We start from the raw sequence: 16,817 nt of genomic DNA on the forward strand, positions 1-16,817 counted from the left end.
AAAATAGGCAAAACTTTCCTTTTAAAATTACAACTTATTTTGTTAAAAAATGTGTTCACTATTCTTGAAAAAGACCTAAAATGGGTCTTTAAGAAGTGAAAGTGTTTCCTATTTTCAATTGAACCCAGTGGAGCATGGAAGGTGCAATTCCAAAGCATCCAGGGGAAAATGGAAATTCCCAATTCATGGTTCACATGTACTCAAATACCCAGGGAAAATGGAATCCCCAATCTGTGGTTCACATGTACTCAAATACCCAGAATTTGCGGCTGATCCTTCAACAAGACAGGAGGATGACTGATGATTCCTTGATATTTTAATGTTTCCTCTTGATGCCATAAGTTAGGATAACTCAGTCTGTCCTAAGGACTTTTTTAAAACCACAAAAATGCAGTATCCTGCCTGGATTTATCTGAACTTCTAAGCTTATTACAGACTTTTAGATATCTTCTGGAAGATCGCTTAAGTGAAATGAGAAGATACTCTGACTTTAGTCACCAAAGTTAATGTTCTCATCACTTAAATTGACTTCATACAGTCAGGTTTATTTTATGCTCTCAGTTACTTACTACTGCAAGTCAACACAGCACAGGAATTGATGCATTTTGTGCCTTCAATTCAAAGGAAATAGCAAACACTGCTGTTTGTGAACTTTTTGGCCAATAAATAAAAAATATTTCATTTCTAATTCTCACTAGAAGGATTGAAATTAAACAGTAACAGATGAATTGGGCAGGCATGGAATACTAAATAGAAACTGGCAAATGAAATAATCCAGCTATTTGCTTTTACAATGAAAATGAGAATTGATTCCGCACTGAGAGATAGAAGCAAAAGGACCAAGAGTTTTGAAAAAAGCCTTCTCCACCAAAAGAGCAAAATAGCACTCAGTGGCATTGCATTGTTAACAAAATTTCTTTATCAGAAACTATAATTTAATATTTAAGTATCTAATTTACATGTGACAAGGTATCATATTCAAAAAATTAAATGCAACTAGAAAACTATTAACCACTAAAAACAATACCAAACACAACCCAAACATTTATAGGAAAGCAATAGCTAGAATTTGAATTGGAAAAAATGTTTCATCATATTTGGCTCATTAAACAAAGCATCCATTATAGCTTGGAAAAGAGCATCTCTTCTAATTCATAAAAAGTTTACCCTTTACAGCATGAATAACATTTAAAGATAGTTTCATTAACTGTATATGCACACGTGTGTGTATATATTGTGAGACATACACTCGTGTGTTCATTTAAAGATATTGTATCTACCGATAACTGGCTGAACTTTGGAAGGTGCTGAAATCCACATTTCTACATGTTCTTTGACCCATTTAATAATGTCTTTTTAAAAACAGAAATTACATAAAATACTCTGTTTTTTATTAACTGAATATTTTCTTAAGCATAATAATAGACAATGAAAGAATTGCACTTATTATAAAGGTACAGTAAAGTGTTAGATTGCAGCTCAGCCATGAAAGATGAGGGACTGTAGGACAGATGATAAATTGTGCATTATATGCAAAGATAATGGTGGCCAGTGAAATTAAAATGAAAGCAACTAGTTACAGAACAAACAGGGGATAACAGAAGAAAACATGCACTACTCCTACTTTAATGCAAAACTAATTTCTCCCAGGAAACCAACCCTTTGACCTCTGTTATACAAAGAAATGGGTTCTGCACCCCTGGCAACACAGTAGACCTCGACTTCTGTATTCAAATGCTAGTTCACTGTCTCTGAGCGTGCTTCTCCAGTGTCATCTCCATAAGCTGCCCTTGACATTCTGGAGCAACTACAATATTACAGTCTCTTTGTCAGGTTTCATTGAGCCTCAATATTCCCTTCAGTTCTGTATAAATATGGTCCATTATTCATCTTCTTCTGGCTCCTGTGGTAACACAGATATTTCTTCCTTCAAGCAATCACTGAAGAATTTGAGGATTGTGCTGTAGAGATGATACTTGCTTTTCTCAGATACATTATGACCTTCATCTGGGTAGACCTAAGATATTGAGGAGAAAGAAGATTTCAAATTATCCAAGAAACTATTGTCACTTGCATTCATTTTCTGAGCCCCAATGGCATGGAAACTTTGAATAATAATATCTGACCAAAATCACACCTAATTCAACTCTTAAGTTATTCATGCTAAATTTTTAAAACAATTGTAATCACGTCAATTAATAGTTGGTATTTAAATTAGAATGTGTTGGCCATAAAAGGTAGACTTTTTCAAGTTTATGTTGACTGAGATGAACTAACCTTTCCCTTAGCTTGACTAAACTGGACAGTTTCTTTTTGACTATAGGCCCTTGGGCCCTCCTACCCTTTTTAGGAGTATTTAGTTTAGAAAACTTTCCAGCTCTTTATTTAAAGAGCATTGAGGTCAGTCTCTGTCTTCTTTGCAGTAGTTTTTCATAAGGTCTTCCTTGCATGTTTAACATTGTCTGGTGCAATTATTACTTTGACAATGCCCTTTCCAATGTAAACAAAATTTTACTGTTTCTAAAATACAAAGAAAAAATAAAATTATTATCCCATTAATTCCTGAGTACAAAGGTTTAAATGGTGCCTCATTGCCCTTTGAATAAAACTCCATATTCCTCAACAATGCTTATGGAATGACCTGACATATGTTTATCTGTTTGTTTTCATCTTTCATTATCCTAAAGCTGGTAGTTTGTGTTTTAAGCAGGTTGAACAACTTTTGGTTCTTCTGAATGGTGAGAAATTTAAATGACTTTATTTTTTCCTTTCATGACTCCTATATCAGACTGGAACCTCCTTGATAGTGTAAAGTATGTCTTGTTACCCACAGAGCAGAGTGACCACTATAATGTCCTTGATAAATATGTATTAAATATGAGTGCACAGGTGTAAATGGTAGTGCAAATGGCCTTTTATCCTCTCTTCTTTACCTATATTTCCCCAAACATTTTTTATCCACTATTTATTATGAGAATTATAATACATTCTCATACTTAATAATAAATTGATAATAATAAATTCTCATATTTAATAATAAAGACAAAGGAAAAAGACAAAAGGAACAAGAAAAGGAAGAAAGTCAACAAAAGGAAGAAAAGACAAAAGGAACAAGAAGGGAAGTAGAAACTTGTGACTTTTAAAATAATTCAATATCTGGGATATCAATAAGTCTGAGAGGAAAATGACAATTTAGAAAGGATTCATGCAATTCACTTGTAAAGCATGAGCTCATTCACATTCCTGATGTAATTAGGAACAGAGAACACAATCTTTGGTACCTAAAAAAGTATTAAAAAATAATAGTATGGAGAACGGAATAATAGAGAAGCTGTGTTGTGTATCTCACAAGTGAAAAAACACAGCAGGAAAACACACTCTTCTAAGAAAGTAGCTTACCTGCATAGTATAATTCACTCCAGCTTTTATTAGGTGCTTGATTAATTCTGCTGAGTGTTGGAAATGAACTTTTGCTGCAAGAAATCAGATTATGGTATTTGAAGAAACACATTGCTTGTATCAGAACTTTTTCATATTATTTTTCAAAGAGATTCAGTATTTTATTTTACATACGTTGCATATTTAAAAGACTTTTATCTGGTCGGGCACAGTGGCTCACGCCTGTAATCCCAGCACTTTGGGAGGCCAAGGCGGGCGGAGCACAAGGTCAAGACAAGACCATCCTGGCTAACATGGTGAAACTCCGTCTCCACTAAAAAATATGAAAAATGAGCCAGGCGTGCTGGTGGGCGCCTGTAGTCCCAGCTACTCGGGAGGCTGAGGTAGGAGAATGGCGTGAACCCGGGAGGCGGAGCTTGCAGTGAGCCGAGATCGCGCCACTGCACTCCAGCCTGGGGAACAGAGCGAGACTCTGTTTCAAAAAAAAAAAAAAGAAAAAAAAAAAAAAAACTTATATCTGGTTTTAGGTAGAAAGCTGGTAAATATAATGATAACACTTTGAGCTTCACTCTGTTTAAAAAAAAGCAAAACAGGAGCTACAACTAAGTCCTACTTTAGAGAATGGTGTTTAGATTTACTTTACTGGATATTATTTATTATTCCTAATGGTACACATGTTTTATAAATTTTATAAAATTTATAAAAACTTTAACATGGCAAATGTCTTTTCTGGATATTTATACAGGAAACCAGCTATCTAATTCATTTCGAAGATTACTAGGGCACAGTCTCAGTTGGATACTGGCATTCTGCTTTATTATCCAAATTAGAAAAGAATACCACATACTGAGAAAACAGAATACACATCTCATTATACAAGGGCTAACTATTTAATATAGAGCGTCCTGGTTACTATTGCTTTCTTTTATCTTCCTTCTGCTTGAATCTAAGATCCAAAATTCTGAAGTAAGCAGCCCAATAGCCCTGGGTTTGGTAGCTATGAAGATTTGGTGAAGTTTCTTTTTGCAGCAGTTTGCTCACATTCTGTCTGGGGTGTTCCTTCCTGTAGTTTGTGTATCTTTAAATTTCTGTAACTAATGTTTAAGGTGATTTTTTTTTTTTTTTTTTTTTTTGAGACGGAGTCTCGCTCTGTTGCCCAGGCTGGAGTGCAGTGGCCGGATCTCAGCTCACTGCAAGCTCCGCCTCCCGGGTTCACGCCATTCTGCTGCCTCAGCCTCCCGAGTAGCTGGGACTACAGGCGCCCGCCACCTCGCCCGGCTAGGTTTTTTTTTTTTTTTTTTTTTTTTTTTTGCAATTTTTAGTAGAGACGGGGTTTCACCGTGTTGGTCAGGCTGGTCTAAAACTCCTGACCCCGTGAGCTGCCTGCCTCTGTCTCTCAAAGTGCTGGGACTACAGGCGTGAGCCACCGCGCCCAGCCTAAGCTAACATTTTTAATTGTTGTTGCAAAGCTAGGACAGCCTTATCAATAGTTTAAGCTTCTTTAATGCCTTAACTCTAGAATGTTGAATAATCAGACCACACAGCAGAGAATGTAAAATGGCAGACAATCATTTAAACCTATTTAAAAACTAGATAGTCAAGATCTTTTTCAACATCTTCCTATGGCACTTAATGGGAAAATGACCTTGTCGTTGCTACATAAGTACCAACTGCTCTATTAATGTAAGCTTCTAGAAATGCTAATTAAAAAGATCAGTAACAGAGGTAATGTGATCCCTTATTTCTCTGTATGGGTACAGCTGAAAATAAATGTGCAAATGGATTTTTCCAGTTGGATTTTTTTTTCTGCTTAGTTTCTAGTGCAAACTTCATTGATATTTGCTGCTATTTGTCTGTTTGCTATAGCTAAAAGGGAACATTACAGGTTTGACTGGTTGAATTAATTTGCTGGTAATTTTTGAATATTAATAGTAGTGGCATTACAGTGTCATGACTGAGCACCCATAATTCACCAGGCCCATATGGGTTGTGTGGTGTGTGTGTGTGCCTGTGTATGTGTGTGCCTGTGCGTGTGTGTGCCTGTGTGTGTGTGTCTATGTGTGTGTGTGCGCCTGTGTGTGCGTTTGTGTGTGTGTGCCTGTGCGTGTGTGTGCCTGTGTGTGTGTGCGCCTATGTGTGTGTGTGCGCCTGTGTGTGTGCCTGTGCGTGTGTGTGCCTCTGTGTGTGTGTGTGCGCCTGTGTCTGTGCCTGTATGCGCCTGTGTGTGTGTGCCTGTGTGTGTGTGTGTGCCTGTGTGTGTGTGCTCATACACATTCACAGGTGCATATTCTCTGAAGTGACTGGGGCTGAACCTTTGCTTGTATTTTATTAGATGAGTGAAGCGCCAGGCCTGTGACTGAGTGAGTCAGATAGAACATTGTGATTTACCTTTATAGCTACAAGATATTGACAGAGAAATTTGAAATAGCACTAATATATTAGTCCAGCATGATGGGTAGATGTAAAATAATTTAACCTTGAATATAATTTATTCACATGAATAAGGCCTCAGAGCACAGTGAATAAAAGGCTCAATACATGGATTCAAATATCCTTCCTACTAATCAATTGTGTCTACACTTTTAGGGAAGTTATGTCATTTCCCAATATTTATTTTCCCAATCTGTTAAATACAAGTAATAATATCTACTATTCCTTGTTTGTGAGAAGAACAAATAAGATAATATTAAATGCTTTTAGCGTGTTTTCTGACATACAATGAGTACTTAATTGCTGTTTATTTTTATTACGGTTGATATACATGTTAGATCTTAATAGCTTAGAACAACATCTAAATGTCCTTCAAAATTTTTATGCTCTCCTTCTCCCAACACTGGTATCATCCACATCTTTCTTTAATAGATTATTAACACTATAATTGTTTTAAATTTTCAGAACAGTTGCAAAGATAGTGCAGAGTTCCTGGATACCCATCCTCCAGTTTCCCCCATTGTTAACATCTTACATTATTATATACTTTGTCGCAAATAGAAACGAAGACTCATATACTACCATTAACTAAACCCGCTTTATTTGGGGTTCCACTTTATTTCCACTAGTTTTTCTTGTTGGTGTTCTTGTTGCTGTTTTCTTGTGTTACCTTTCTGTTCCAGGGTTCCATTCACAATCCCACATTATATTTAGATATCATGTCTTTTAACTTCCTCTGGTCTATGAGACTTTCTCAGACTTTTTTTTTTTTTTAATTACCCCAACAGTTCTGAGGGGTACTGGCTGGATATCTGATAGAAATTTCCTTATTTGGATATGTTTTTCTCATGGTTAGACTGGTGTTATATATGGGCTTGGAATATTAAACCATGGAGGTAAAGTGCTGTCCCCACTACATCATATCAAGGGCATTTAATAGTAATAACATGACTTGTCACTGCTGATGTGATGTTTGTCAAATTTCTCCACTGTAAATTCCTCTTTCTCTCCCTTTCCATATAGTATCCTTGAAGCTAATCATTCAGTAGAACCCACTCTAAAGAGGAAGGAGTTAAGTTCAAGATTGAGGAAATATTGATTCAAGACTTTCACTTTCTTGGCTCACTTGCCAGATGGCCTTGGATAAATCTGTTTCCTTTTGGAAACTGATTTTTCTCATCCATGAATGGAGCTATAAATATTCAGTCGTCTGTTGTAAAATATCACAGAGGATAATAAAATATAGATTCTTTGGTCCCTAAGAGTGTCATGTAAATATAAAGTGATATTATTTATTACTACTAACATCAATCACATCCACCTCCAAGGTTTAAAGTGATGAAAAAATGAGGGATGGTATAAAAGTGCCTTTTTAAAGTTTTTGTTTTAAGTTCATTTAAGCGGGTAACCTCATTAGAATTTCATGTCAGTGCGTGCATGTTTTTGGTTTCTGTTTTCCAGGTTGGTTTCCATTGTAGATGTGCTGAATAACACTGTAACCACAGTCGCTAGACACAAATGCCTTTTTAAATTAAAATTAAATAAAATCAATTCAGTTCCTCAGTCACACTAAACACAGTATGGCCACAAGTGGCCGGTGGCTACTCTTTGAGCAGCATTGATAAAGTATTTCCATCATTACAGGGAATTTGACTGGACAATGGTGCCATTTGAGGCACAGCCTCCTCTTATCTCTGAATTCTTTTTTCCTACCTCCTATCATGTACCTGATTGTTTGTGTGACTCTCTGCTCCCTTCTTCAGAAGGTTTACAGGGCTTCCTCTAAGCAAGTCCTTAGATGTATCCCTTTGTAAAAGGTCATATCCTATTAAACAACAGCAGCAAGTATAATACTTACTGTCAGCGGTTCCATGAATTATTAATATATTTTCTTCTTTCAAGCCATTAATATTATGTAGCACACTGGCTGCCTATAAAGGAAAATATAAATATCTGTACCTATAGATCTAAATAAGCAATTGAACTGAATTTTCAGAACAAAAATACTCCTCTTTCTTTATTATTTTCAAATTAGTTACCTGGTAAGTGCTTTCTTCCTTAGATGGCATCCCCAGGTATCTTTCAGAGAAAGCTGAGGCTGTGACCCAAGAAAACAGACATTCAAGAACAAACTAAAAACTATTTGACTAGCATATTTCATTAATTTCTTCATTTTACATTTAATTGTCATGCTTTAGTAAAATCAACTGAATCAAGGAGGAGATAAACAGCTCAAAACAGGCTCTAATAACATATGATAAATGAGCTCAATTGAGCTATTCTAAATTGGGCTTTTGTTTTCCACAAATCAATACATTATAGTAGGTCAGTCTGTAGAAAGTACTTACCATACAATTTCAAGTCTGTGATAGGTGCAACCACTGATCCACATTTAAAGAGCTTTTCATCTGATTTTAAGATCATTGATGCAATATAGCCACCATAACCCTAGGGGACAAATATGTATATGTATATATATATAACACACACACACACATATTTATATATAACAACTATGCCTGGAGATATTTTTAGCTTTTGATCAATGTTTGGTACTGTACATCATATCAGAATGTCTCAGATTTGAAAAAAAAAAGCTAAAATCATTTTGTGCAATGAAAATTTTTGAACATTTGTTTAAATTGTTATATAACAGCTGTTTTAACAAGCCTTAAGTGAAATATGAAATTAATTACATCATCAAATGTCAAATATTTGCTCCATGATTTCATACCACACATCTGGAAATTGCCCCAAATAATTTGAGATTAGGGAAATAAAGCACTTGTTAAATCACATATTTTCCCCTAATTATATATATATATATATATATATATATAAAATAAAATATTGAAATAATGGTGATTATGTAGAATTAAAAAATACGAATGAAATTTTGAAAATATATCACCAAAAATATAGATTGTTTTAATTTCTTATAGGATTCAGAACATGTCACCCCAAAATAAGGCTGCAATCAGACTATTTCACCAGAAATATGCCTCTCTGGCTTAGGATTATTTTGAGCTAGATATTTTGAGAAACTGCAGACACAGAAAGAGTACTGAAGACAAGGCTGGAAGTTGCCCTTTTGTAAGATCAATTTACGTCTATAAAGGAAATTTATAGACATTTTCAAGGGTTTCTCTTTCTCTCTCTTTCTCTCCCTCTCCTTCTGCACCAGGAAGAGAAGAATAACTACATCACTGAAGACTCAACAAATGGAGAAGGAATTGACTTAAGTATACATAACAAACTTTGCTTGTGTTTTGCTTTTCCTGGTCATCTCTCTTAACAAAGTCTTTCCCCACATCCTTATTCCTTTGTTTCAGAGAATGATAGTGTTTGCATCTGAGGTCTAAGACAGTTCTTTGAGATCTGCTCTAGACATCTGCCCATTTTTCTTGGTTCTGTCCCATCAAGGAGGTATTTATGTTATTAAGCTTCTGTTTTTCTGGGTTTTTTTTGTTTGTTTGTTTGTTTGTTTTGTTTTGTTTTTTTTGAGATGGAGTCTCCCTCTGTCGCCCAGGCTGGAGTGCAGTGGTGAGATCTCTGCTCACTGCAAGCTACTCCCCCTGGATTCACGCCATTCTCCTCCCTCAGCCTCCCAAGTAGCTGGGACTGCAGGCACCTGTCACCACGCCTGGCTAATTTTTTTATATATTTAGTAGAGATGGGGTTTCGCCGTGTTAGCCAGGATGGTCTCGATCTCCTGACCTTGTGATTCGATCTCCTGACCTTGTGATCCGCCCGCCTCGGCGTCCCAAAGTGCTGGGATTACAGGCATGAGCCACTGTGCCTGGCTTGTTTTACTCTTGTTAATCTGCCTTTTGTTACAGTGAATCTTGACAAAAAACTCTTCAAGAGTAAAGGAGAAAATTGTCTTCTCCTCTATATTTCACACAACTAAGTGTTGGAAAGCAATGGGATATAATGAATAATGTTCCCAGATAGATGAGTTAAATTATTGTTTGAGTTTAATTTTGAATATCCTCTTGAAATGTTTTTTAATAAATCAAGATGTCCAGTTTTCTTTTGTAGCCCATGATCTGACTAGAAAAGTTCCAGAGGAGATTTTAATAATTACAGTAATGCTGAAAAAAGGAAATAACCTACTGTGTTATCTGTTTTAGAAGTTAATTTTCAGCCCTACTCTCTGTAATGTACTTTATGCTATTAGAAATCAGAACATCTTGGGAGGTATTAAAAATATTAATATTCAGGCCTCAATCTCAGAAATTCTGATGCAATTTGTTCATGATGAAGTCTACTTTTGAAAGATTTTCAGATGTCTCAAGTGTGGTCCAGATTATAGTTTTATTGTCATTGTCACTAAACTCTTGAAGTAAGAAATAATTTCATTTATGTGTATTTGGAGCATCATTTAAAAATTGGTACATAAAAGTTCAAAATGCAGTCATTATTACTGAATGGACTGAGATAACATATATTGTTGTGGTACTGGAATATTTAGGTAGTACTCAGAAGCTTGAGCAAAGCTCTAACAATTAGTAACTAAAGGAAAGAAAATTATCCTTTATAGATATAAGCCACCTTAAAGTGCCCTTGCTCATTCTCATTGAAAGAGACAGCCTTAGGCCAGCAACATTTGGAAGTAGCGCATTTTAAATGTTACCTTAGGTAGATAAACATATTAACCTACCTAAGAAAGAAGCATAAAAAGGCGGGGAAGCTATGCAAAGCAAGAAAATAAATAACTAAAGGCTGAATATCCCTTATCTGAAATGCTTAGAGTTAGAAGTTCCAGATTTTGAATTCTTTTAAAATTTAGAGAAATTTACTGATACATAATGTGTTAACTTAGGAATGAAAACTTAAGTCTAAACATGAAATTAATATATGCTTTAATATACCTTATACACACCGCCTGATGGTGATTGTATACAATATTTTTAGTAATTTTGTGTATGAAACAGCTTTGATGGCATTTTTTTGACTATGACCCATCACATAGGGTCAAGTGTAGAATTTTCCATGTGTGGCATTATGTCAGTGTTCAAAACATTTTGGATTTGGAGCATTTCAAATTTCAGATTTTCAGATTAGGTACATTGAACCTGTATCATAAAGCAAAAGTGGAAACAGCTCTTGAAAGTCTTGGCCCTAGAGGGAGCATTTCCAGTATATTGTTCCTAGTTCTCTGTTATAAAGATGGGCGAAGGCTGTTGCAGGCAAGAGATTTCAAGTATTTCCCATAGGCAAGACTCTTCCCATAGTGAGGAATGCATCACACATCTTAGTTGATGCATGCAACTTTTCTGGTTCTATTAGCAATACCATGATGGCCAAGCAAACTTTCAGCTGATTATGATCTGTTTGTTTATATAACCTGAAAACATTGACAGAATCGTTGTACATCTGAATAATGAATATTCCAGTCCATAAAAGCATATGTTACATTTAAATGATACATATAAGTTGACATTATATGTTTTTGTTGCTTTGTTTTATTTTATTTATCTCAGTTTCACATGTCTCTCATAGCCTGATTATCTCTAGGAATCAAGAATACTGCCTTCCAAAGGAGGGGTGGATCCCAGAACAATGCTTCTTAACTTGTAAGTTAATTCACATCACTTGAGAGTGTTGTGAGCATACAGATTCAAATTCAGTAGACCTGGGGTGGGACCTAAGATTTTGCATTTTTAATAAACTTCAGGGGACCTCTATGCTGCTGATCTATATTGCATACAGCAAGTTATTACTGCATAATTGTATAATAAAGATGCCTACTGGAAACATCCTCTTAGTTCCAGCCAACATTCCCTACATGAGTGAAGCTTTAAAAAAAAAAGTGCCAGTGCTTCCCCTCACCCACATTCAGTCACAAACTGTGGAGAATGGGCACCTGATGGATCTCCCCATATGATTCTTCAGTGAAACCAGGATTGTAAATTATTGCTAGCTATACAAGAAGTTATATTTTACTATTTTTGTAAATATGAAAATTTGGCATTTAATGAAGCCAAATATTTTCTAAGTCTTAATGATAAATGATAATAAAAGTTGTTGAATAAAATTCTATTTATAGCATTTAAAATTGAACCACAAATGCTTCTTTAATTGATTTTTAAACAAAAATCAACACTGGCAGAAACTAGAATAATTTTTTTTTTTGACATGGTCTCGCTCTGTCACCCAGGCTGAAGTACATGGCACAATCTCTGCTCATTGCAACCTCTGCCTCCCGGGCTCAAGCAATCCTCCCACTTCAGTCTCCTGAGTAGCTGGGATCACAGCTGCGTGCCACCATGGCCAGCTAATTTGTGTACTTATTTGTACAGATAGGTTTTGCCATGGTTGCCCAGGCTAGTCTCCAACTCCTGGGCTCAAGTGATCCACTCGCCTCGGCCTCCCAAAGAACTGGGATTACAGGTGTGACTCACCAGCCCCATCTGAAAATAAATTAAATTTTAATGGCTCGCCTTCCTCTCACCCGTTTTATATGTATTCACAGAATGCAAGAGTATATCACAAAAGAGTTTTTGGAAAATTTACTTCAGAAGAGGGCAAAAATAAGATATAATTTCCAGGTAGATATAAGATCATGCTTTCAACTTTCAAAACAACGTATATCATCGGGTAGATTAAAAAATGGGAATCACCATATTGTCTGTAGTAAATTAGAGGCTATTTTTGATTTAATAAAGATCAAAAACTTCCATCATCAGTGGAGGCTGCTCTGTTTTCATTGTGTATTTTATTGGTCTCCCAGTGATCAGCTTTTGCTATTCATTAAATTGTTTTGTCATTCTCATTTGCCAAGCATTTTAGCATTACTGACAAAATTTTAACAAGTTTATGTTATTTTTAAATTTAATTTAGTGAACCTCGGAATGTTTCCTTAGAATTTTCCTTCTTAAAAGAAATATACCCATGATGTAGGAAACTACATTCCATAGATAGAAGGACTTGGAGAAGCAGAGGTGGGGTCTGCAATGCCATTCACTCACAATTTATGTTTGCAGTGGTCCCAGGTTTTCAGATCATCTTTAAGTGACTTTATGAATATAGTAAAAGGGATACACTGACAGACTGGGATTTAAAAAGAAGTTATTTGGGCTGGGCATGGTGGCTTAAGCCTGTAATCCCAGCACTTTGGGAAGCCGAGGCCGGTGGATCACGAGGTAAAGAGTTGGAGACCAGCCTGGCCAGCATGGTGAAACCCCGTCTCTACTAAAATTACAAAAATTAGCCAGGTGTGGTGGCGTAATCCCAGCTACTCAGGAGACTGAGGTAGAATTGCTTGAACATGGGAGGCAGAGGCTGCATTGAGCTGAAATTGCGCAACTGAACTCCAGCCTGGGCAACTGAGCAAGACTCTGTCTCAAAAAATAAAAATAATAAATAAATAAATACATAAAGAGGTGATTTGTGCAAACTTGTGTAATTCTTTCTGAACCACTTCACTTGTGGTACACCATGAATTAATTTGAAATAAAGAATTTTATAAATACAAGATAAATTTTATTACACTATATTATTTTGCATTAAAACTATTAATTCGCTTAACATAATCATTCACATTTTATCACAATACTTATAATCCTGCCTTGAAGCAGAATCTTAATCCTTCCTCAAGGAGGCAGGATCTTAATTCTAAGGATAATGTACACTGAAGCTTTAAACCTTAGAAGTGACTGGAGCTGGTCTCAAACACTGAGAGGCCCTCCCTCAATTGAAAGATACAAAACTTTAAATAACAAATAATTACCTCCCTAAGTAAAGTTTTAAGCTTCCATATTCATTTACATTTTTAAATTTCTATTGTTTTCCCTAGATATCCATAGTTCTTATCTCCTTACATTGCCTTCTCTTAGTTCAAACATGATCTCCTAGTGATACCTTTCCTTACTTCCAATCTAAATTTGCCACATTAGCTCTAATCCTGGCCTCCTTATTTATCTCTCTTCTTCATTTTTTTTGGAATCAAACTCTCACCACCTGACATTTTATATATTTCACCAATTATGTTTAGTTTACATGTTTTCCATACAGCTCTCCTCACTGAACTAAATTCAATAAAGAAAGACTTTTCTTCTGTTCTTTGACCACTGTATTTCCAACACTTCAAAAAAAGTGCGGGGCACACAGTGCACATTCAATAATGTTTGTTGGATGAATTAATTTTTGGTAATTACAGTTATGTCAGTTCTAAAAAAATGTTTATAAGACAAACTTAATTTCAGTTCTTGTGATTTTTTTTTATTTTTTTATTTTATTTTATTTTATTTATTTTATTTTATTTTATTTTATTTTATTTTTTTGAGACAGAGTCTTGCTGTGTCGCCCGGGCTGGAGTGCAGTGGCCGGATCTCAGCTCACTGCAAGCTCCGCCTCCCGGGTTTAGGCCATTCTCCTGCCTCAGCCTTCGGAGTAGCAGGAACTGCAGGCGCCCGCCACCTCGCCCACCTAGTTTTTTGTATTTTTAGTAGAGACGGGGTTTCACCGTGTTAGCCAGGATGGTCTCGATCTCCTGACCTCGTGATCCGCCCATCTCGGCCTCCCAAAGTGCTGGGATTACAGGCTTGAGCCACCGCGCCCGGCCTATTTTTTTTTTTTTTTTTTTTTTTTGAGACAGAGTTTCGCTCTTGTTGCCCAGGCTGGAGTGCAGTAGCATGAATTGGACTCACTGCAACCTCCGCCTACTGGGTTCAAGTGATTCTCCTGCCTCAACCTCCTGAGTAGCTGGGATTACAGGCACTCGCCACCACACCCAGCCAATTTTTGTTCTTTTTTTTTTAGTAGAGATAGGGTTTCACCATGTTGGCCAGGCTGGTCTCGAACTCCTGACCTCAGGTGATCCACCCCTCCACCCCCCTCGGCCTCCCAAAGTGATGGGATTACAGGCATGAGTCACTGCTCCTGGCTGTGATTACTGTTTTCAAGGAAGCTATGTCAATAACATTTTGCTTCTAGGAGTTTTGTTTTATATTTAGCACTTACACAGAATTCTTAAAAGAAAAAAGAATAAAATTATTATATATTAAATGACATTAGGTCCTGAGGATAATTATTCAAACTAAAGTAGCTTAATGTCTTCAATCAAGTCATACTCATAATTACTAAGCAATAAACGCATGGCCAGTTAAAAGCTACATATGCTATTATCATAACCTTTCCATTATCCCAACAAGCTAGTTAGAAAATAACACTGAGAAAATGACACCATTTACAATAAAAATTAAAACACACAAATAATAAGCAATACTTAGAAATAATGAGTTAGAAAGCCCCTAAGGGAAAAATTCTAAACATACATGCATGTGACCACCCCCCGGGCTTACACAAACAACTTATCTGGAAAACCCCCAGCCGTTTGAGGTTGCGAAAAAGGCGGGAACCAGCCAGAAACTGCCGAATGTTCAACTTTAAATGTTAACCAATAATAAGCTTGTAACTACTGTTTCTCTGTGACTTGTTTGTCCCTCGCTATAAAAGAAACCCTAAAACAGCAGCCGGGGCCTCTCTCTTTACCTGCCATTGTATAAAGCGGAGAGGTCCGGGTTCGAACTCGTAATAAAGCGACCCCGGCTATTTGGCTTTGACTCTGGACTCTGGTGGTCACTTACTGGGGTCTCGCGACTTCGGGCACAACAATAAAAACAGCAGGAAAGAAATTTGGCATATTTTAAGAAAGCTATAAAATTCTACTAGGGTATATAAAAAAAGAAATAAAAGAAATGTACTGTGCATATTGTCTGACTGAGATGAAAGCTACACCTTGTGACTATTTTAATTCTTAGATTATTATAACTGTTGAAACAAATTTTAATTAAAAAAATTCCAGTTGAATATTTGGGGGAATTTGGAAAAAACAAAGATAATAGGACAGGTGAGCCAAGAATATTTTCAAAGAGAGAAGAGTGAAAATATCTTTTAAAAATATTAAAATGAGTTATAATGAAGCATGTTATCATTGAAAGACTGTAAGATTAGCGTGAGAACAGAAAGACAGAATTCAACAGAAATAAACCCTGAAATGAATGAGAACTTAATACTTAGTGGGTATCACTGTTAATGATTTTGATTTAGTCAACCAATGGAGCTAGGAAACTGGCTAGCTCTTTGAAACTATACAAGTAAATTCTCACCATCCATCACAAGTGCTATGCATCTCTCTCATCTCTATTAAACTCAGATAAATAAAGAGAAAACATAATAAATACTCATTTAGCCTTTTGATAGATACAGGACATCTAAATAATAAAATCACTAGAAGAAATTACCCAAGAAAGCATTTGAGAAGAGTTTGCTAAGTTTTAGAATCTCAGTTTTTTGATTCATCTTATGCAAATTTTAACAAAATTCAAGAAGCTGAAGAAATATTTCAAACAAGTGTGAATAGAGACTGCTATATTTAAAATAGCAAAATCTTAGTATGTCAACAAGGAAACAAATACATGTTCATATATACCAGAAGTCAACATAAACTAAGCATATATAATGGGTAAATAGACAATCCAAAAAGAGATATATAAAATGGTTAATAAACATACAATTTATTTTATTTAAAAGTATATAATTCTAATGTGATGAAGCAACAGAAATGAGATTTATCCTCCCACATGAAATAACTAAAAATATAGACAAAATATATAAAATAGAAGTTTTTAGGACATTGGACATTGAGCGATGAAGGACGCTGATCCCTGAATGATGAGAAACAAACACATCAATCCTAGGATTGTTACAGCTTGCTACCTTGAAGAATGAAGTTGAGGCATAGCAGAACCATCTGAAATGGAACATACAAAGAAATACGTGCTTTTTAAGAAAATTTTTAAAAGCATATTAGTAAGCTTGGGGCAACTTCAAGTAGCCCAATCTACATATATTTATAATCCCTGAAAAAGTGGACCACAAAAAATATTTGGAGTAATAACAACTAAAAGTTTTCCAAATTTGTTAAAAACACTTAACCTAGATAGTTAAGAAATTCAATAACCTGAAGCATAAGACATATG

General features: G+C 35.7%; 1 protein-coding gene across 1 annotated transcript in view; it reads right to left on the reverse strand.

Moving 5' to 3' along the window:
- Positions 1–896: 896 nt before the first annotated feature.
- The window catches only part of DPP10 (dipeptidyl peptidase like 10), a 365,506-nt gene continuing 349,585 nt past the window's right edge, over positions 897–16,817 (reverse strand). The window contains exons 19-23 of the mRNA XM_030916466.1: positions 8,178–8,277; positions 7,869–7,927; positions 7,688–7,760; positions 3,400–3,473; positions 897–2,017 (exon numbers count right to left, since the gene is read on the reverse strand). Coding sequence (XP_030772326.1) covers positions 1,883–2,017; positions 3,400–3,473; positions 7,688–7,760; positions 7,869–7,927; positions 8,178–8,277 — 441 coding nt within the window. The 3' untranslated portion in view covers positions 897–1,882. The remainder of the gene's footprint in view (positions 2,018–3,399; positions 3,474–7,687; positions 7,761–7,868; positions 7,928–8,177; positions 8,278–16,817) is intronic.

Source organism: Rhinopithecus roxellana, chromosome 14 (genome assembly GCF_007565055.1).
Source record: "Rhinopithecus roxellana isolate Shanxi Qingling chromosome 14, ASM756505v1, whole genome shotgun sequence".
NCBI classification, from domain to species: domain Eukaryota; kingdom Metazoa; phylum Chordata; class Mammalia; order Primates; family Cercopithecidae; genus Rhinopithecus; species Rhinopithecus roxellana.